The sequence below is a fragment of the Amblyraja radiata genome, chromosome 1, assembly GCF_010909765.2.
Source record: "Amblyraja radiata isolate CabotCenter1 chromosome 1, sAmbRad1.1.pri, whole genome shotgun sequence".
Taxonomy (NCBI): domain Eukaryota; kingdom Metazoa; phylum Chordata; class Chondrichthyes; order Rajiformes; family Rajidae; genus Amblyraja; species Amblyraja radiata.
The window spans coordinates 77,841,050-77,863,394 of NC_045956.1; the positions used below are offsets into that span (position 1 = coordinate 77,841,050).

Here is a 22,345-nt window from a genome sequence, read left to right on the forward strand (position 1 = left end):
GCGGTTTGTAACTTAATTGGCCTCTATAAATTTCCCCTAGTGTGTAGGGAGTGGATGAAAAAGTAGGGTAACATAGAACTAGCAGATCAATGGTCATGGATATGGTGAGCTGTAGGGCTGTTTCCATGCTGTAGCTCTAAACTAAACTAATCAGTTACTGGAAGAGGATGAGCAGGAACACGGAGGCTGCCAGTGCTGGGATCTGAGAAGGATCCATTAGGGAACTGGTGAATGGCAAATGGAACCAAGAATAGATGGGGGAGCGGTGCTGTGGGGAGCGGGTGAACTGTGTGTAGAGTAGGGAACCAGGAAATAGGCCAATACAGGGGGACATTATGGGGAACTACAGGAAAGGGTACAGGAACAAAAAGAAGACCAGGGGAGGTCAGAAAGAGAGAGGTTGGGGGGAGGGGTGAACAGACCAGATGAGGTGAACCTAAAACTGGACATTTTTATTTTCATGTCATTGGGTTGTAGTCTAGCCTGGCAGAATATGATTAGTTTTTCTTCATGTTGCAATGAATAATACCAAGGATAGAAGGTTGGTGTTGGAATGGGAAGGGGAATGCAACCGGGAGGTCAGTGTGGCTATTGTAGATAGGTTCTCTCAAGTGCAGGTACTCTGCAACTTGGTCGTTTGGTCTTGCAGATGTGGAGGAGACCACATGGGAACAGTGAATGGAGTAGGCGAGGTTGGAGATTTAGTTTAGTTTAGAGATACAGCACAGAAATGCGCCGACCAGCGATCCCCGCACACCAACACTATCTTACACACACTAGGGACAATTTAACTGAAGCCAATTAGCCTACAAACCTGTACATCTTTGGAGTGTGAAAGGAAACCGGAGTACCTGAAGAAAACCCACGCAGGTCACGGGGAGAATGTACAAACTCCGGAACAGACAGCATCCATAGTCAGGATCGAACCCGTAAGGCGCTGTGAGGCAGCAACTCTACCGTTGCACCACCGTGTCACCCAAAAGATGCAATCTATATTTTGTTTGTTTGCAGGTTTGTGTTGTACTTCTATTTGTGCAAAGACGGTACACGATAGCACTACATTTTTTGGCCCACCTTACTCACCATTGTCCTGTGGTGTAAATGAAACAAGTTTTGTTCAGATTGATGGTATATTTTAAAAGTTATTAACGTGCAAAACTTAAATTAACAAAACAGCGCCGCCACCCGCGCAGGCGCAGTTGGGGGAGGGTTTCCGTGCGCGTCTCTACTGGCGTCACAAAGGACACCCAACGGGTCCTCAGCCGCGCCTGCACAGTGGGGCTTTTCCAGAATTCAGAACGACGACACGGGTATGATTACCTCCATTTTACTGTCGCACCGTGCCCGCGGGGACCTGCCGCCTTGGCGCTGACGCTGGGGCTGCATCTGCGGGCGGAGGCGGCTGTCTCCGGGGCGGGTAGGGGCCGCGCTGAGGATCTGAGGCCTGGGCACTGAACCTGGCTCTGAGGGCGGTGGCATTGATGCTCTGGGCATGCAAGGAGGGAAAGGAGCAGCACCCTCGAGATCCTGGGGAGGTGAGGAGTGCGGGATGTGGGAGATAGAGGGAAAGGAGGGGGGTAGGGAGGGGAGAGGAGTTCTGGAGGGAGGGAGTGACTAAGGATAGGGGAAAGGAGAAGGAGGGAGAGGTGAGGGAGGGATTGGGGGAGGGGAGGAGGAGAGGGGAAAGAAAAGGGAGGGTGAAGAGGAGGGGGAGGAAGTGCTGGGGGATGAGGGGAAATGTGCCGCGCCTACGCAGTTGGGGGCTATATAACGAATATTGCGTTGGGGAACGGGTTGCGTTGGGGAACGGGTGAGTGGTGGAATATTGCGTTGGGGAATGGGTTGCGTTGGGGGACCAGGCCTCCCGTGTGACAGGGACCCGACGGATCCCACTTAGTCCAGTATAAACTAAAGGGTACATTACTCTAATTGTGGCAGAACCAGAACTAAACATTCAGCACAACTTTCTTACTTCTTCTTCTGTGCCTCTTTTTTTTTTTTATAAAGCCCAGGCTCTCATATGCTTTTAAACAACTTTTTCAATGTCCTACCATTTTCACTGAACGGTGCACCTACACCATCAGTTTGCTCTGTTCCTGCACCAACTTTAGAACTGTGCCCTCTAGTTTATATTCCCTCTTCTTATTCTTCCTACCAATAATGAACACTTCACATTCCTCAGCAATAAATGGCATCCGACACCTATCTCACTTGATAATAATTTCTCATACTTGACATATGCTTTCTTCTTCTTGTAGAAACTTGGAGCTGCAGATGCTGATTTACAAAAAAAGACACAAAGTGCTGGAGTAACTCAACACAATCCTGGAGAACATGGAAAGGTGATGTTTCGGGTTGGGACCCTTCTTCAGAGTGATTGTAGGGGGGGGGGGAGGGAAGAGAGCTGGGGCAGGGCAAAGCATGGCAGGTAATAGGTCAACACAGAAGAGGGAGGTTTTGATGGGCAGATGGATGTTTTTTTCATCTCTGACCTTTGCCCAACCATTTGTCTATCAAAATCCCTCTTTGCCTGTTCAAACCCTTTTCTTTGTTAACTAAGGTTCCCTAATCTCACTATGATTGAATCTGAACTAATATAATTGCATTTTCATTTTTAAATGCCTTCCACTTATCGAGTGTTGTTTTTCCCTCCATCAGTTACTCCCAATCTGCTTCTGCCGGGTCCTGTCTTATATTATTGTAGTCCGTCTGCACCAATTTGAGGTCTTAACTCTATGTCCAATTTTACCTTTTCTACTGTATGACTATCTTAAAGCTTACTAAACTGTGGTCACCGTTTGCAAAAGATTCCTCCACGGTCAGTTCCAGCACTCGTCCACCCTCATTCCCTAATATAACGACAAGTGCGGCTCTCTTTCTCAGAGTACTCTCTGCATACTTTGGCATTGACAATGACCAGACTGTTTATAAAAGGGAAGGAATTGAACACAGTTGCACTGGATATTATGTTCGGATGGATAAAGATGGGGAAAAAAATGACGGAGTGAAATATTGATTCAGGAGAAATTGGTTTACTTCTCTAGTTTAGTTTACTTTACTTTAGAGATATAGTGCGGAAACAGGCCCTTTGACCCACCAAGTCCATGCTGACCAGCAAGTCCCGCACATTAACACTATTCTACACACATGAGGGACAATTTACCAAGCCAATGAACCTACTGACCTGTACGTCTTTGGTGTGTGGGAGGTAACTGGAGCTCCTGGGGAAAACCCACGCAGGTCACGGGGAAAATATATTAACTCCGTAAAGACAGCACCTGCAGTCAGGATCGAACCCGTGGTCTGGTGCTGTAAGGCAGCAGCTGTACTGCTGCGCCACCATGCCACATTTAGAGCGAGCTTGTCCAGGAATGCTCAAGGACAGAGCCTACTTGTTTAGCATGAAGTAACAATGTCATGACACTACTCATGGTCTTGTAGTCAGCAGTATAAATATCATTGAGGAGTAAAATTGCAGGACTATTGGAAAAATGTGCAAAAGTAGCGTAGGTGAGGGACTATATAAATATAGATCAACAAAGCAATAACAAAAGGGGTATAGAGGCGAAGGAGATTCCAAGGTGTTGTCTGGAGAGTTTCCTTCATCAGCCTAGTTCTGGTCCAATGCAGAAGGCTACATTGTTGGTCTTGGTTCTGGCAAACGATCAAGGCCAAGAAGAGCAAGTACCCATGCGGGAACAACTAGGTAATAATATTATTAGGTTTAAAATAACAAAGGAAATGGATATAGACCACTCCAAGATAAAAATAGTTAATTTATAAAGGCTTATTTTAAAGGCAATGAGAACAGATCTGGCTCGGGTGAATAAGAATCAAAGTTTGGCAGGCATAGCTACAGGTATTCAATAAGGAACTGCAGATGCTGGAAAATCGAAGGTACACAAAAATGCTGGAGAAACTCAGCGGGTGCAGCAGCATCTATGGAGCGAAGGAAATAGGCAACGTTTCGGGCCGAAACCCTTCTTCAGACTGATAGGGGGTGGCGGGGAGAAGGAAGGAAAAAGGGGGAGGAGGAGCCCGAGGGCTGGGGGATGGGAGGAGACAGCCCGAGGGCTAAGGAAGGGGAGACAGCAAGGGCTAACAAAATTGGGAGAATTCAATGTACAAGCCCGCAGGCTACAGGTATAACTGAATAAAGTGTTTCTCTGGTTACTCCACAGATTATCTCCAAGTAGTAACTCCCTTGCAGAGATTTGGGAAATTAACCTTTGAGGATATTTAAGTAGGTAATATCATAATATAATATAATAAAAGTAGCAACAGGAAAAGTATAACCTCAGTTTTAAACATTCATACACGGGGAAATGTAATGGAAGTGGCACTCACAGTCATTCCTAATTTAACCTCAGTAAATTCTATATCATCTGATTCTACCTGTGGGAATAAGTATTTCAATCAATGTTTATTTCCAAATGACATCCAGAGGGTTTTATATATGCGGCTGAAAGCAATCTTTATATCTTTCCTGAAGTAAAAAATCTCATGGTTTTGTAATTCTTAATCAATTGCCAAAATAAAGACTAATTGGCTGATTTAGATTTGTGGCGCTGTTTGCATTATAATTGGTTGCTCTTCTTTAAGTGTTGCCTTCAACTTAATTCAAGCATGAAACCTAACCGTGTTATTTCATGTCCAAGTCCATTTTCTGGTCAGCTTTCAGCAAGTTTACCTTGGAGGTTAGATTTAGATTGCCATGTTTCCGCCAAAATCAACAAAACATGGATCCTGAGGTTTAGCTATTAATGATTAATGCTATGTATTCTGATCTCAGTTGTGGTACATTCTTTGAAAAACAAAATAAACACGTTTTAATATACTTTTTTCTCTGATTTTTTTCTTTGCAAAGATGATGCACGGTTATTTTTATTCTAAAAATGGAGAAAAGTACACGTTTCAGATCTACACCAAGTTTTGAAGACTTGAAGGTCGACTTTGTGGTCTTTTAATCTGCAAACCAACTGCTACCTGACTATCTAATAACATTGCTCTGAGGCTCCAAAGGATGTAATATTTGGGTCCTTCTCTGTATGTTCTAGATTTTAGTCTTCTTATTTTCTGGAATGTAGGCTGCTAACTATTCTCTTGAGATAAAATCAAGTGAAAACAACAATCTGGCAGAACTTTCATGTCACAGGAAGGGTCAGAATAGTTTTCAATGAATTTTCCTTGCAATTTGGAAATAACATTGCCTGCCTTCAATTACTTTCATGCATCAAGCTCATGTTATTGACCATCAATCCTTAATAACCATTCTTTAGAAAGGCAATGAGTGACCGTAACTCCATCTTGAAACTTCCTTTGGTTGGAGAAAAAATAAACTTTCGACAACTCAGTCCCCGTTTCCAATTATCTGCAGAACTTGTCCAGCAGAAAGAGAGATACGTATAATTGATGGTCCTTCTTCAGCTGTCAGTTTAGTTTAGAGATACAGCACGGAACAGGCCCTTCGGCCCACCGAGTCCGCGCCGACCAGTGATCACCCCGCACATTAACACTATCCTACACACACTAGGGACAATTTACACTTATTCCAAATCAATTTACCAACAAACCTGTACGTCTTTGGCGTGTGGGAGGAAACCGAAGATCTCGGGGAAAACCCGTGTGGTCACGGGGAAAACGTACAAACTCCGTAGAGACAGCACTCATAGTCGGGATGGAACCTGGGCCTCTGGCGCTGCAAGCGCTGTAAAGGCAGCAACTCTACCGCTGCACCACCGTGCCACCCTGAGGATCAACTCATCAAACTGTCAATCAAAACTGCTACCTACCGTCACGATACTTAGGTGCTTCCTGACTTGATCGTTAAATGGCTTTGTGACAATATTGATGAGAATATCTTAAGAAGGCGTGAATGTGCTACATTATTTCAAAGTAATTTGGCACGGAGGAAGCACTGTCCTATTAAGTATAAGGCCTAATATTCTAACCAGTGAGCTCTAAACAACATCTATGATAGCTGTATCTTTTTGAATTTATACTCCTGCGGATTAAATCTATCTTCACAGCAAAACCATTATACCAAAATAAGCAAAATCAATTATAAGCAATTGATAAAATGTGTTTACAATTTTTTTAAATATTTGTGTACAATTTTGTTAATGCTCCCTCTTTATAATTCTAATCTAGTTCTCATAATCAACATGCATTGAAAAGACCAAAATTCCCATATGCAGGTCCTACCCTGGTTACGAACAGCCGACTTATGTACAACCTGTCCATTTGTACCCCTTCAATATTTGGGTTTGAATGCATTTAAAAAGGGTAAGAACATCAAATGGCAGAGTGCTATCGTTTGCAATATCTCATTATCTCAGTGTTGTGAATCTGGAGACAGAATGGTGACATTTTCATCTGTGCCTCATCACAAAAATGTTCAAAATGGTTCACCATGTTGAACTCCTAGTTCTCAGTTATGGCCAAATCCCAGAGTCATTTCAGTCAAAGATACATACAAAATGCTGGAGTAACTCAGCGAGACAGGCAACATCTCTGGAGAGAAGGAATGGGTGACGTTTTGGGTCGAGACCAATTTCAGTCAGTTCACTGCAGGCTACACTTCAGATTGAATCGGGACCTGATCTGCAACATCCCAACACTGGGAAGTAGAACCAATGCAGAAAACTCACATAAATTGATCTTTGCGATTATTGAACCAGTTTTCTTGCTAGTGGAAGTTACTGAATTTACTTTAATTAAACAATCATCCAATAATCCTGTTCTGCTATCCTAATTCCTCAGGATATGTGTTGAAGCAATAATAATTATGAGAACTGTCTCAAGGCCAAGTATTTATTAAATTGTAAACAATGTGCAACAGAAGAACATCCCTGGAATTCATGAGATAAGACACGAGACATTTATTGTCACATGCACCAATTGGTACAGTGAAATTTGTGGTAATTCCAACTAAAATAAATGAAACAGCATCCTGCCTGATCAGTGATGTGTACTGTTTTACAATATGAAATAACGATTAGGATATCTAATTTTGGCGAACTTACAGAAGTGCCTTGTGGACCACCCAATCCATGATCTCCTTTTTCTCCTTTTTCTCCCTTTTCTCCATTAATACCCTGGAGAGACAAAAGTTAATAGTTGAAACCAATTAGTAAATTAGTACATATGTTGAATTAACATGATCAATTGAATTCCCTCTATTCAACTTAATCAAAATGTTATCCATGTTCTCCTGAGATGCCGCCTGAGTGGCTGATCTCTGTGTCTTCTCTTGACTGTACAATCTTCTGTTTTACAGATTACATGCCATTACATAAGCAAAGCCGAACCGAATTTGATCCAATTGTAGAATATCCCATTACTTTGTTATCTCAGTGGGATTCTGGATGTTATCAAAGGAAGTTCAGAATATTAAAACTAGAAAGGTATCTATCTATCTATCTATCTATCTATCTATCTATCTATCTATCTATCTATCTATCTATCTATCTATCTATCTATCTATCTATCTATCTATCTATCTATCTCTCTATCTATCTCTCTATCCATCTCTCTATCCATCTCTCTATCCATCTCTCTATCCATCTCTCTATCCATCTCTCTATCCATCTCTCTATCCATCTCTCTATCCATCTCTCTATCCATCTCTCTATCCATCTCTCTATCCATCTCTCTATCCATCTCTCTATCCATCTCTCTATCCATCTCTCTATCCATCTCACTATCCATCTCTATCCATCTCTATCCATCCATCCATCTATCTATCCATATCCATCCATCCATCCATCCATCTATCTATTTCACTCCAACCCGGGGTTGAGTGGTGCCATCTGCTTCATGATGTCCTGCCACTCTCTTTCATCCCCAGCTAGTGTGCTAGCTCTGACCAGAGAGTTGATGTAGTATAATCAGGGGCTGAAACCCTGTTGCAGTGTTGGCCATTCATCATGATGCAGTTTTACTCATAAGTAAGCTAGGTGGATGAGCAGTCCTCTCCGAGCAAGAAAGAAAGAACACAAACGTAAACATTTCGACATACACATCCACCACAGTGGAACCAGCACTTCCCACTGTGATGGAAGGCACAAAAGTCCAGTCAATCGCCCTCATGTTCACCCTTGGTCGGGGCCCTGAACCGTATAAAGAAAAGTATAATGTCACAAAAATCCCCTTCAGCCTTTGAAATACCTATTTAGAAAAATCTACCGGCTTTGAACAGAATGAGTTTTTACTGGAATGATTCCTCGGAGAGGGTTGTCACTATAATAAGAAACCATAAATTCGGTTTTGTCTCCAAAAATTAAGAAATTAAGGGACAATTTGCGCGAGCCATCTAAAATAATGAAAAGGAATGACAATACAAGAAAGTGTATATATCTTTCCTTAACTTAGAAACACTGGCATCTAGGGACACAGCATTAAAATTAGTCTGCACAGTTAAGTTGAATTCACAAAACAATTTTCCTGACGATTGCATTCATCAGAAGCTCAAAGTAAAAAGGGCTTAAAAGATGGATGGATATTTATTGCCGAAGTAGAAAATATGGAAGAACAATTGAATGTCTGGCCATTTAATAATCACTTTGGTAACAAAATTGTGGTGGAGGCCTGAAAGGTGAATTAGCTGAGACGCAGCATTGTGTTTCGTTACAAAAATGAACTGCAGGTGCTGTTTTTTTACCAATGATAGACACAAAATGCTGGAGTAACTCAGCAGGCCAGGCAGCAAAGGGATAGGTAACGTTTGGGTCGGACTGAAGAAATATGAAGAAAGGCACCAAGTCTAAACGTCACCTATTCATTTTCTCCTGACCTGCTGGGTTACTCCAGTACTTTGTGTCTATATTATGTTATTTTGTTCTCTCTCTCTTGAATTTCTCCTCAGATGGACGAAATCTATCTTCACAGCAAAAAAAAAAAAAGAGAGAGAGAGAGAAAGAGAGAGAGAGAGACGTTGTCACGCTGCTGACAGCAATCTGCAGACATAGTTACCAAACAGGAATGGGAAAGAAAGCTGAACCGCTGTTTGCTCAGGCCAGAAGGAAGCAAAGCTTTGCTTTTGAAGTAAGATTCCTCAGCCAAAAAGATTGCTGAAATCAATAGTAAAGGAATGACCTGGTCAGCCACTGAAAATTTTGTCTTTCTTGGATTGACCCTTTAGGAGAGTAGTGAGTATATCCAGGTATCAGCTTGTCACATAGACGGTAGAGAGAAAGGGAAGGACATCCCATTGTTAGCAATTACATTAAGATAACTGGAACCTCTCAAATAAAGATATTTCACCACCCAATAAGCTTTCTTTGTCATTTACTAAAAATCCCCAGTCAAGATCTCTGCACAGTTAGCAGCCATCCCTTTACTCGTCCTCCATAAGCAGAGGTAGGCAGGGAGATACTAGTTCCATAGTATAGCTTCAGTTACATTCAGTACATTTTCCATGTGAACTAACACTTGCTTATACAATTCCATCTGAGTAGAAAATATGTGAGATATCGGCAAACATTTCTTCAGGACCCCTTTGTCTCCATCAAAGACACTTACAGATAATCCAGGTAGGCCCATGCTTCCTTTATCTCCTGAAATGCCAATGTCACCTTTAGAACCTTTAGGGCCCTGAAAATAAGCACAAAAATATTTTTTAAAATGTGCAACCTATTAAATTCTGAAAAAACTTCTCACAAATATTAGGAGACAATTAAATGCCACCAGGCATAAGACAACCGCAGTACCTGTACTCCTGGGACTCCATATGATCCAGGACTCCCCATGTCTCCCTGTGATGTGGACATAAAAAGGGATGCAAGAAACAAAATATCTGGTGAATTACTCTGATTAGCTCTTATTTTCAATAAGCTTTTAATTTTAAGGGAAATCCACATGCCCTCTTTCTTCCTCTCTCTGCACTAAACATGACAGATTTTTACTACCCCATGTTAGAATTGTCAGCAAAAAAGGATCATAATGAAACTGATCTAGTCCAAACAAACCAGCGTTTAACATTATATAGCATGATGGGTTCAATAGGTTAATAGGAGTTTGAGAATTCATTGTCCAACTGACCACAGCAGGTTGCAAATTTCAGATTCATATATTTGGTCATTTTATTTCTATTAAAGAAACTAAATTGTTTTAAAATTCCAATTTTTTTTTTAATGTCTTCACTCCATGTGGCCTGGCCTGGCCTGGCCTGGATGTGAACTCAGTTCCACACAATGCAATTGACTATAAATTGAATAAATATTGGCATCTTAAGAACAAACCAGCTCAGTTTAAATCGATAAGTTTTTTCCCTTAAACCTTGGCACCTCCTCTTAAACATTGCTTTCAAATCCTCCTTGTCTGGTAGCAATGTTTTATCAGCTTCAAGTCAGAACAATTCCATATGATGGTAAAATTGGCTCAGAATACAATATTGCATCAAAGGCACCTCGTTGGAAGGGGAGCTTCACTGGTCCTTGATATATTGGAATCAAATTATAGCAAAGCTTTATTAGTGATAAACAATACAAATGCTGCAAAACATAATTCCAGGGTTTGTGACGGAGACTGATGATGAAAGCTGCATTTGCATCTTCTGGGATAGCTTTTATTGGACCTGCAGCACAGGCTTCATGACAGCTTTGTTTATGGGTTCCTTCCACATGTTAATATGCCTTTCTCCTTCACTTGTTAGCCAATCTCCTGTGCATTGACATTTTAAACTTTTTTATTTTATGTTCTTATTATCTAAATATCCAGTGCAATCATAAGTTCACAAGTTATAGGAGTAGAATTAGGCCATTCAGCCCATCAAGTCTACTTTGCCATTCAATCATGGCTGATCTCTCCCTCCTAATCCCATTTTCCTGCCTTCTCCCCATAACCCTTGATACCCATTCTAATCATGAATTTGTCTGTCTCTGCCTTAAAAATATCCACTGACTTGGACTCCACAGCCCTCTGTGGCAATGTTCCACAGATTAGCTACCCTCTGACGAAAGAAGTTTCACCTCACGTCCTTTCTAAAAGAGCGCCCTTTAATTCTGAAGCTAACGGGGCTTATCTGGAATCAGAAATCATTTAAACCGCAAAGCATTTGGTCACAGAGGTGCTCTGCAAGGTGCATTTAATCCTCAAATTACTTGGTGGTATTTTTTACAAATTAGTAGCATCCAGTGAGAAATTTTAACAGATGTGGAGGGAATTGTTCCACTTATAAAGTTCTCACATTGGTGAGTTTAGATAAACATTTGTTTCCTGCTATAATCAATAGTATTGACTGGGGGAAACAAAACTATGCAGTGTCCATTCCTTCCATCTGCGTCATCAAGATGAGACTAGCCCCAGTTACCATTAAAGAAGGCTCCCCCTCCATCATCGAAAAGAATGAAGATCTTCCTACCTTTGATCCTTGCATTCCTGGAGATCCTTGAGGGCCTGGCGGACCCTGATAACCCAGAACAAAAAAGTCTTAGTTTCGCTTGGAAAGAATTAGAATATTTTTTCACATTGGCATCCGTTGACAGACCGTGCAAATTGCCTTTATAAAATCAAAATTAAAAGCAAAACAATACAAAACAAACTTGTTGGGTGGAGGGTCATAATATTTATGGTAAGACCCATTAAAAGGCTGATAAAAATTTTGAACTATGAGCAGTTACCTAATATTAACTATATGAAGCATAAATTAATGGCTGGTTATGTATAAAGGATATCTTCTTTGCTGCACAGTATATTAAGACCATCACTAATCCAAATTTCAACAAGTCAGACAATTAGTATCAATGGCCTGAATTCACAATTATACAGCCACAAGCCACAAGCCACAATAGCTCATGCAGTAGCCCTCAGGAAGCCATCTAATTACCGTGACAGTTAAGGTGGCGATCCTCTGTTTGAATGCCAAAATTAAAGAAAAAGACATGTAAGAGCAAAGGAATGTAAAGGAATTTACTGATTCATTCTACAATTTGTTACAAATATTTTTTTCCCCAAAAAGACACTGTATGTCACCTGAGCATTGAATTTGTGGAGGAGATGGCTCGCTTATTATAGAATATCCCTAACCCTATTTGAGTTAATGGAAACAAAAGTTGCATGTTTTCTGCAACAGATGGACAGTCCACTCCATTGGCCATGCTGTGAATGCAACCACATTTCTCCCCTGACAATGCAATCTCGAACTCAGTGGATCAGGCAGGTGAAAGCCAACCTGCTAAGAGACCATTACAATTCTTCTTTGGCTACTTCCCCATAAACTTGAGATTTTCAAATACCCTTGCTTATCATTGAACATAATTTCTGAGGATAATATGTACTGATAAACATTGGCTTAAACTCTTATTACTTTGCAGCAGCCCACACAGATAGACAGCGGGCTTTAAGCTTGTCACGGTATCTGTACATGAAAACACAACCTGAGACCTTTAAACCATTGGCTTAAGGATATCCATAAAACTTCACTACAAAATTTTATTTGATTAATATGTAGCTTTGATAATCTATTTCAATGTTCTAGGCAATCTAAAAAGGACTAACTGGCCTTAGTAACACATCTGGTACCTATATTTACGGCTAGGATTCAAGGTCAATGGCAAACAAAGTAGAGTTTGTAATCACATGACTATTCTTCAGCAAAGGCCTTTATAGGGAGAGTGAGATAGATCAGCTCCACATAATGGGAATAGTCTTTCATGATCCCAATATAATATTTGTACTATGACTACAGTTGCCCCGAAAGTTATATCAATCTAATGAAAGCTTTGAAGACACTGAGACAAAAGGAAATCCTTATGTCAACAAATGTCTGAGACCAAAGAAATAAACAGAAGAGCTTGTATCCTTCATTCAAGATTCAAGATTCAAGATTATTTAAAGACCACACAGTCAAGCTGGTGGAATTCATATTCAGTACAGGATGTTACACAATAAGCTGATTCCCGTCAAACATAACATAAAACACAAACAACATACAGTATACAGTACATGCACGAGGTGGCTTTGTGATATTATCATAGAGTGTTCAGAGTTCGAATTGCATCAACTATCATCTATTCCCCAATCCTTTATCATTGTCATGAGTAATTCAACTCTGGCTAATTCAACCTTTGAGTTCAGAGTGGGGTCAGCTGCTGTGCTATTTTGGCAATCGCTTGTCCTAGTTAGGAGTGAGGTGGGTCGTAGTGCAAGTGGCAAGACCTTTTGGAATGAATGCATGGTAAAGGGCCGCCCACTTAGGTGACTTTTTAGGCAACTGTAGGAGATTATGTGGTTGCCACATGTTCGCGGTTGGTTGCCGGGGAGTCGCCTTCATGGTCGTGAGGAGCTCCTGCATTCTGGGAACTAGTTGTGGCCTCATTATGGTCACCACAAATTTTTCACTGAATTTTCATTGAAAAATTAGCGGCGACCAGAATGAAGCCGCCTTGGAGAGTAGCGAGAATTCTCGTTGCTGTAGGTGGGTCGCCAGGAGGTCCTAGTGGGCTGCCAGGAGGTCAAAAGTTCTCGTAGGTTATTGCCAGTGCTAACCGGTGAATTTCATTGGCTCATTGGGAAAAAAAAGCAGTAGTTTTCAGAACCAAGGATAACCGACCGGTAATGTTAATGTCCATCAAACTTCACAGCCGTCTATCTCTGGCTTCTTAAAAGTTGTCTCCTCCCCTCCTTTCTCCCCCCTCCCTCCTTTAAAGGACTTATGTGACCCTTCCAGTACACTGTGCTTTCACCGTCTTAATTACAGTGCCAACCTGCCTGTTCATCGCAGTGTGTGTCTGTATCACATTGGCTTTGCGCCGTGTGAATTTCACTCAGACAGCGCTCCCCCGCTTGCCCTGTCTCCCGCCTGTATAACGGGCTGGTGAAGGAAGTGATGTGTGTGTGTATGTGTGTTCCACTCTGACAGTCGCCGTTCCAGTTGCCGGTTTTTCAGGCAACTGCTGGCAACTTGACAGTCGTCGGCAGGCGCCTGATAAATCACCTAAGTGGGACAGGCCCATTAGTGTCAGAACAGTGGCCCTCGAGCAACTTTGTAAGAACAATCCCATTGCTTCATCCTGTTGTTAATAGATGTAGGCCAACAGCATGATAACCTGCCAATTGGATAATAAATGGATCAATTTTCCAAAGACCTCACGAGGACCGCTGATGAGTGGATAGGTGCGAGACGATCAGTTCATGGGAAATGGGTTTGTGGTTGGAAGTCCCCAGCTAGTGGTCAATATCATGGAGCAATTGATGGAAAACTGGTAAATAAATAACTGGAAGTGACCGAGCTGAGTTGGTCCTCAGTGCTGGGCTGAGACCAACCCAATAGGGTCTCTGCGTCTCACAAAGCAGCTTTGGAAGTAGTTTGGAAACCTGCTTCTGGAGGAGTAGCCTCGGTTGCTGTGAGCCACTCTGACCTGAAACAAAAGTAACCCTGAATAATTGTGCCAGTGTATATTGGATATCACTGGACACAGCCTATGTCCCCTGGGCATTATACAGCAGAAACAAGGTAGAAACTGCTACACAAATCACAGACCTCCTGAATCATACTGTAAGCCCTCAAATTGCATTTACAATTTATTTTACATAGAAATTGGAAGAGCTGAGCACAAAAACACATGGCTCCACAATCTAATTTCTACCTAATGTTATTAAGGTAAGTGTAACTGGGCTTATCGTGTATTGCCTGATCTAGCAGATGCTGTCATTGAATGGATAAAATGAGATCATACTCACTTTACTCGTGCTGACACCCCTCACCATGACTTTGGCTCGATCTCTTTTTCCAAGTTACCAGCAGCCCTCCCCATCTCTCTCCCAACCCCTCCCTACTGCCAATTCTCTCAACATCCCCAGCGGAGAGCTAATGGAGAAGAGGCCTTTGTGCACACAGTGTGGAAGGCCCACCTCAGATGAGGCAAAATCTCTTGGCTGGGAGCCTCACATAAAACCCGCCTGCTTTGTTTTACTGACGCCACAGATTTTTTTGATTACTCGGCATCAGCTGTTTTGTGCAAATTTTGAAAGGGGTGTTGTTACCCTGCGGAATGTGAGGCTGGAATGGAGGGTTTCTTGGAGATGTGCTTGTGAGTAGAGGCTTTTTTTGCAGTTGTACCCACCTGTAGTGCCTGATGGATGTTGCCATTGTAATCTATGATCTCGGTTACTCCTTGTTCACCCTTCTGACCAGGTGGGCCCTGAAAGCACATCATTACAGTCAAGGTGAGATCAGAATTCCAGATGAGTAATTTATGACAATTGAATGGAGAATTCTGGAAGATACAAAACAACTTACTCTGGGTCCCATAGGCCCCGATTCTCCATCTTTTCCATGGTCACCCTGGAAAACAGATCACCTGGTTACAAAGCTGTGTGTGTGTGAGCACATCATGAGGGATATTAAAGGTCCCTCCTCAATAAAATCACTGATACAATTACAGGAAGATCAGGATTAGAATGTTGATTATGATGCCTAACAGAAAATTCACATGAGGCATGAGATATAACAGAGATTGGGCAACAGTAGACAGGAGGCAAACCCAGCCAGGGGTTGATGAAAACAACTTTGGATGGATTTCTTTCTTTGTTAAATATCATGTCAAGCTAACAGGTGACAACAGGTGATAGCTAACAGGTACAGGTACGATCCCAACGTTTAAGCAAGTACAATTGCAATGTTTAAGCAGGTATTATGGTAACGTTTAAGAAACATTAAGGCAGGTAACATGGATAGGGTAGGTTCTGAGGGATATGGGCCAAAAGCAGGCAGGTAAAGCAGGGTAGGTGGGGCCAGTTGGTCTGTGTGGGGAAAGTTGGGCCAAAGAGCTTGTTTCCATGCTGCATTACTCTACGACTCTAAGAGATGATCCTCAAAGTTAAATGTAAGCATGCACCCAAGTATAAGTGTACCTAATACACCTTGGATTGGTATCACCAAAACACTGAAGATGACAGAATTTGGCCAGTTTGTTTCATTTCCAAAAAGTGACACACTTTTTGGAAATGAACTGGCCAGATTCTGTAATCTTCAGTGTTCCTACATTGTGATAGCCATTAGCCAAAATCCACATCATAATAGTAAATCATAAATGAAAAGAATAACTGCAACATTAGATATAAATGGTAGTGATTTAAAGACTAGAATCTGTGGTAATTTTGATACAACATCGTGGGCCGAATGGCCTGGTCCTGTGCCCTACTGTTCTATGTAAAATGAATCTCAGTGAAGCATTCCAATGGTCATTATATCATCATGATGGATTCTCATGTTTCTTGAAATACAGAGCTAAATATGCTTCCAATCAGACAATATCTCCTTCAATTCACTGCTCGGACAGTTGCAGAGCCTTGGATTTGGAAACAATTAAGGCTTATTGTTCTGGAAAAACACCTTCCTATCCCAAGACTCTTGTATTTATATTTTTTTCCAATGCAAGGTTGCATTGATGTGAGAGTAGCCATATTTGTTAGAGCAACCCTTATAATGTAGGTGCAATTACAACTAGTCATTTCAAGTGCTTGAGCAAAGTAAATATTAAGAAATAATGTATTAATATATTAACATGCTAAATGCAAAAGAAAAGTAAAAATACACAAAATTAGAAATTGAGGGTCAACTTTATCAACTTTATGGACTTATATAGTTAGAATGAGCCTAATGGAGTTAAACATGGAGATATAGAGCCTTACAGCATTGAAACAGTCCCTTCGGCCCAACTTGTCCATGCCGACCAAGATGCCATGTATAAGCAAGTCCTATATGCACGTGTTTGGCTCATATCCCTCTAAACCTATCTAATCCCTGTACCTGTCCAAATAATTGTACTTGTCTCAACTACTTCCTCTACCCACACCCATTGTGTGAAAATCCTGCCCATTAGATTTCTACTAAAACTATCCTCTCTCACTTTGAAACTGTGCTCTCTAGTTCTTGATTCTCCTACCCTGGGGGAAAGAAAACTGTGCATTTCCACTATCTATACCTCTCTTGATTTTATACACCTCTATAAGATCACCCTTCTGTTTCCAGCATTCCAATGAATAACATTTTAGCCTGCCCAATGTCTTCTGATGGCTCAGTCCCTCCAGTCCTGGCAACATCATGGCAATATAAGTTGGAGGAATCACAGAGTTCCTTCCAGGAATGATTCAGAGTGTAGTTGAACAGCGTGTAACTAAGCGAAGCAAGAATAAGATCACTCCTTTCATGTTGAACAAGACTGCAAAGCAGAGGCCTCAAGAATAAACAAAGCATTCAAGGGGATGAGGGAAAAGGATGTAGAATTATAATATATTCTGCATCAATAGATATCTCTGCAGCATATGAAAACTATTAAAATGTCAAAACATTTTTGAAATGAATGTAGAATCGAAGTAAAATCTAATATTTTCAATGCTGGAAAAGTTTACAAATTGTTTTCAATAATATTCTATCTTTTAAGTTCTAAAGTGTAATAGACAATAGAGAATATGTGCAGGAGTAGGCCATTCGGCCCTTCGAGCCAGCACCGCCATTCACTGTGATCATGGCTGATCATCCACACTCAGTACCCCGTTCCTGCCTTTTCCCCATATCCCCTGACTCCGCTATCTTTAAGAGCTCTATCCAACTCTCTCTTGAAAGCATACAAAGAACTGGCGTTCACTGCCTTCTGAGGCAGAGAATTCCAGAAGGATTATCACTGAAGAATAATCAGTGATATTTTTGTTACGGTCAGGGAGAAGGCTACACAGCCTTGGAGAGTGTTGTTGAACAGAAAGATCTGGAAATAAAGGTACATGGTTCTTTGAAAGTGGCAGGTCAGGTGGACGGTGTTGAAGAAGGTATTTGGCATTCTGGCCTTCATTGAAGAAAGGACATTGATTACTAAAGTTAGCACATCATGATACAGCTATATAAATCGTTGGTGAGACTAAAAGCACTATCTGCAGTTCTAGTAACCCAACTGTAGGAAAGCTATCGTTAAGTTGTGAAGGGTGTAGAAGAGATTTACCAGGATGTTATCTAGACTTGCAGTCTTAAGTTATAAGGAGAGTCTGGATAGTCTGGGCCTATTTTCTTTGGAGAGTAGGATGCTGAGGGTTGATCTTTTTGAGGTGTTGAAGGGCATGGATAAAGTCAACCTCAGAATCAGGTTGGAAAATTCACAAAGGATTCCAAAACTAGAGGATACGGGCTTAAGGTGAGAGGGGAGAGATTTAAGAGGAACCTCAGAGACAACATTTTCAATCAGAGGGCAGCCTGCATCTGGAAAGAGCTGCCAGAAGAAGCTAGACGTGGATACAATTAAGACTTTCAACAGACATTTAGACAGATATATGGATCAGAAGGGTTTAGAAGAATATGGGACAAATGGGACTAGTCTAGAATGTTTACAGTCAGCATGGACAAATTGGACAAAGAGCCTGTTTGCTTGGTGACGCTCTAAGACTTCATATCTCTATAAGGTTTCCAATGTGGTCCCTAAGGGTTTAAGAAAATCTAATTTGTATAAAATCCTCAAAATTTAATTGGAGATAGGACTCAGAGCTCAATGCCTCCATAGGCAGAAGATGGAAACTTGATAAAGGTAGACTAAACAGGATCAATAACAGGGGTTACTTAAACATTCCCACCAGCTGGGCAGATAAATGGCAGGTGAAATTCAACATAGTGAAATACAAAGTCTTTCACAAAAATCAGCAAAGGAAACATTTAAAAAATGCATGATGTTTTATATTAAGATTAACGGATCCTGAAAGACAACAAAACTAAATGTATACAGTAATGCACGGTGACAGGGGAAGAGGAAATAATAGATTATTTTAAAAGATTACCACCGAGATAAAAATGTGAGATAATCCTATTTGTAAAGACATCTCCATTATTGTGTAGAATATCATTGCCACAACAGATAAAGATTATTGCAATGATAAGGGGGGATTGCAGATAGCGAGGGGGTGTGGGAACTGTGTCACTTAGAGCCATTGAGAGCTGTAGAATCTTTGGAACATTATGTGTGTTGAACAAGCCACTGAGAGTCCAAAACCTTCTGTTGCTAGGGATAGTATTTTTCTACCCTGAGTAAATGGAGCTGATTGCCATGATTTGTTATCATAACTTAATTGCTAATCAGATGGATCTCTGTACCATAGCTTAGTTTAGAGATAGAGCGCAGAAAGAGGCTCTTCAACCCACCGAGTCCGCGCTGCCCAGCAATCCCCACACACTAACACTATCCCACACACATTAGAGACAATTTACAATTTTACTGAAGTCAATTAACCTACAATCTTGTACATCTTTGGTGTGTGGGAGGAAACCAGAGTACCTGAAGAAAACCCACACAGCTCACGGGGAGAACGTACAAACTCTGTACAGACGGCATCCATGGTCAGGATCAAACCCGGGTTTCTGGCGCTGTAAAGCGGCAACTCTACCGCTGCTCCACTGTGCCGCATTAACTTACTTGTTGAGCAATTCTTGTGTTGCAGTAACACTTTGCACCATGCGATGGTGCTAGTTCTTGCTCTCTGTTTTGTACATTGATGACATTGTTTTGGCAGTGGCTCACTTTTGGGATGAAAGATCAAACAAAGAAAATAGTGTTTGTGGGAGAAATGCAACTTAACTCTCCACCTGAGAATTAGACTGACAGCCTCCAGATACGTAAGTAACCTGCTACCAGCTCCATTGAGGAGGCAGCTGTGAAATACCACGGACTTGTGCCTGTGCATTATAGACGCTCTATTAGTACAACGTCAAATACAGCCAGGAAAAGTAAGGGGGGGGGGGGGGGGGGGGGGGGGGGGGTGGGGGAGAAACCAGACATATGTGCCAAAATGAAACAATAAGATTGAAAAGTGTGAATGGTTGTGAGACACAGGGGTGAGGAGAGAGTGCAGCTTGCTTCATAAATGGAAGCTGTTAAGTGAACTTCAGTGTGTGTCCTGATGAGTTACATGTGCAACACATGCAAAAAACAACTGTCTTTTTCAGGGTCCATGGTGAGGATGATGAATGAGTGAGCCCTGAGGAGTTTAAAATAAACTGTGGCATACTTTGACCCTTATTGAGTTTTACTTTAGCTCCTGCTAAGTGCCTTCTTTTTCACATGGAAGAACAAGAAGGTTTGTGGTAATGTATTTTCCCAGTTCACCCCAGTACTAATTTTGTGCATGAGGATAATGGTTTGTATTGAGCCAGAGATTAATTCATTGCAAAGATCTCCGTAGTTGAATGAAGGGGGTGGTGTTATATAGGGGTTCAATAGAGACCATGATTCAGCTCCGGAACCTATTGCCATTGTTGTCCATCTGCAATAAAACAATGATGTCAGCAGCCACTCCATCGTGGTCTCCTAGACTTGAATTCCTGGCTAGTTTTGCTCTCCGTTTGTTCCCCTGCCTTCTCCAAGTTCACCTCTCTCATGATAACCACCAACTGTCCTCTGGTTTCCAAATTCCCAACTAGACCTTTCAACTTCCCTTTCTGGCCTTCACGGTAGCTGACAGTGCTAATAACACTTATCCCTTTGTATATAATTCCACTCTTTTCAAATCCGCTACCACGAATTGTCATTTAAAAAATCACTTTCCTTGAGGAAAATTGGCCAAACATCAATAAAATCCCCTTCCTCTCAAAAGTCATTCACATTTTTGCCTATAGTATATATTTCCTTTTTTTTCTCCATGCTTCAATGCATTGAAACATTCTCAAATAAATCATGTAATTTTCACTTGGCCCTGGCTCTTTATCGCCTCACATCCTCCTGAACTCTCTGTGGTCCTTGTATGATTTTCCATTCTATCCACGCTTCCTCAGCAGGCCTAGGAAGTTCGGCATTTCCCCCGAAACTCTCACCAACTTCTACAGATGTGCAGTAGAAAGCATTTTATCGGGATGCATCACAACATGGTTTGGGAACAGCTCCATCCTTGACAGTAAGAAATTGCAGAGAATCGTGGATGCAGCCCAGACCATTAAGCAAACCAATCTCCCTTCTATTGACTCCATCTGCACTTCACGCTGCCTCGGCAAGATCACCAGCATAATCAAGGACAAGTCTCACTCCGGACATTCTCTCTTCGCCTCTCTTCCATCAGACAAGAGATACAGAAATTTGAAAATGTATACTTCCAGATTCAGGGACAGTTTCTTCCCAACTGTTATCAGGCAACTGAACCATCGTGTCATCAACTAGGGAGAAGTCCTGAGCTACCATCTTCTTCATTGGAGAGCCTCGGTCTATCTTTAATCAGACTTTACCAGACTTTATCTTGCACTAAAGATCAATCCCGTTATCCGGCATCTATATACTGTGGAAGGCCTGATTGTAATCACGTATAGTCTTTCTGATGACTGGATAGCATGTAACAAAAAGCTTTTCACTGTACCTCGGTACACGTGACAATAAACTGATCTAAATTAAACAAAATAGCCCAAAGCTTGCATTGATCAGACTGCTCTTATTATCTTCCATTCCTATTGAACTGACCTTGGCTGCTCTTATTATCTTCCATTCCTATTGAACAATATCTTGTCCAGTACGTTTTACTCCACACCACTCTCAGAGAGTTCCAAAGGCTTCCCTAAGTCCTTAACTCTTCATCATTTACACAATGCCCTAATCCATCATCCTTTCTAGATTCACAATCAATTTCAGAGAACTTCTCCCCCATGCAACTGGATCCTCGACTTCTTCATGGACCAACCTCAATCAATGTGGATAGACAATGACACCTCCTCCTAGATGACCATCGGCACTTTAGTTTAGTTTAGAGATACAGCGTGGAAACAGGCCCTTCGGCCCACCGTCCGCGCCGACCAGCGATCCCCACACATTACCACTATCCTACACAAACACTAGGGACAATTTTTACATACACCAAGCCAATTAACCTACATACCTGTACATCTTTGGAGTGTGGGAGGAAACCAAAGATCTCGGAGAAAACCCACGCAGGTCACGGGGAGAACGTACAAACTCCGTACAGACAGCACCCGTAGTCGGGATCGAACCCGGGTCTTCGGCGCAACATTCGCTGTAAAGCACAAACTCTACCATTGCGCCGCCTCAGGGCTGCATCCACAGTCTACTGCTCCACAATAAGGGTCTCGACCTGAAACGTCACCTATTCCTTCTCGTCAGAGATGCTGCCTGACCCGCTGAGTTTCTCCAGCACTCTGTGTCTATATTCGGTTTAAACCAGCATCTGCAGTTCCTTCCTACACATTTCCCCAGTTCTGTTCTCTCCATACCCATGACTGTGTAGTCAGACTCAGCTCCAATGCCACCTTTATAATAATACCACTGTCATTGGACAAATAATGGGTAACGACGAGTCAGAGTACACGAGGGAGAACGATAATTGTGAGGCGCAAGAAAATCAACCTTGCTCTCAACATTGGCAAGACTAA

At 41.8% G+C, this 22,345-nt stretch overlaps 1 protein-coding gene across 18 annotated transcripts in view; it reads right to left on the minus strand.

Annotated features, from left to right (window-relative positions):
• Positions 1-22,345, minus strand: part of col25a1 (collagen type XXV alpha 1 chain) — a 654,016-nt gene that overhangs the window by 48,457 nt on the left and 583,214 nt on the right. For 17 of the 18 annotated variants that reach the window (XM_033025377.1, XM_033025353.1, XM_033025321.1 and 14 more), the window contains 7 exons: positions 15,242-15,286; positions 15,066-15,143; positions 11,828-11,851; positions 11,363-11,407; positions 9,711-9,755; positions 9,523-9,594; positions 7,026-7,097 (listed from right to left, as the gene is read on the minus strand). In XM_033025377.1, coding sequence (XP_032881268.1) covers positions 7,026-7,097; positions 9,523-9,594; positions 9,711-9,755; positions 11,363-11,407; positions 11,828-11,851; positions 15,066-15,143; positions 15,242-15,286 — 381 coding nt within the window. The remainder of the gene's footprint in view (positions 1-7,025; positions 7,098-9,522; positions 9,595-9,710; positions 9,756-11,362; positions 11,408-11,827; positions 11,852-15,065; positions 15,144-15,241; positions 15,287-22,345) is intronic. The other variant, XM_033025337.1, reaches the window with a different exon arrangement.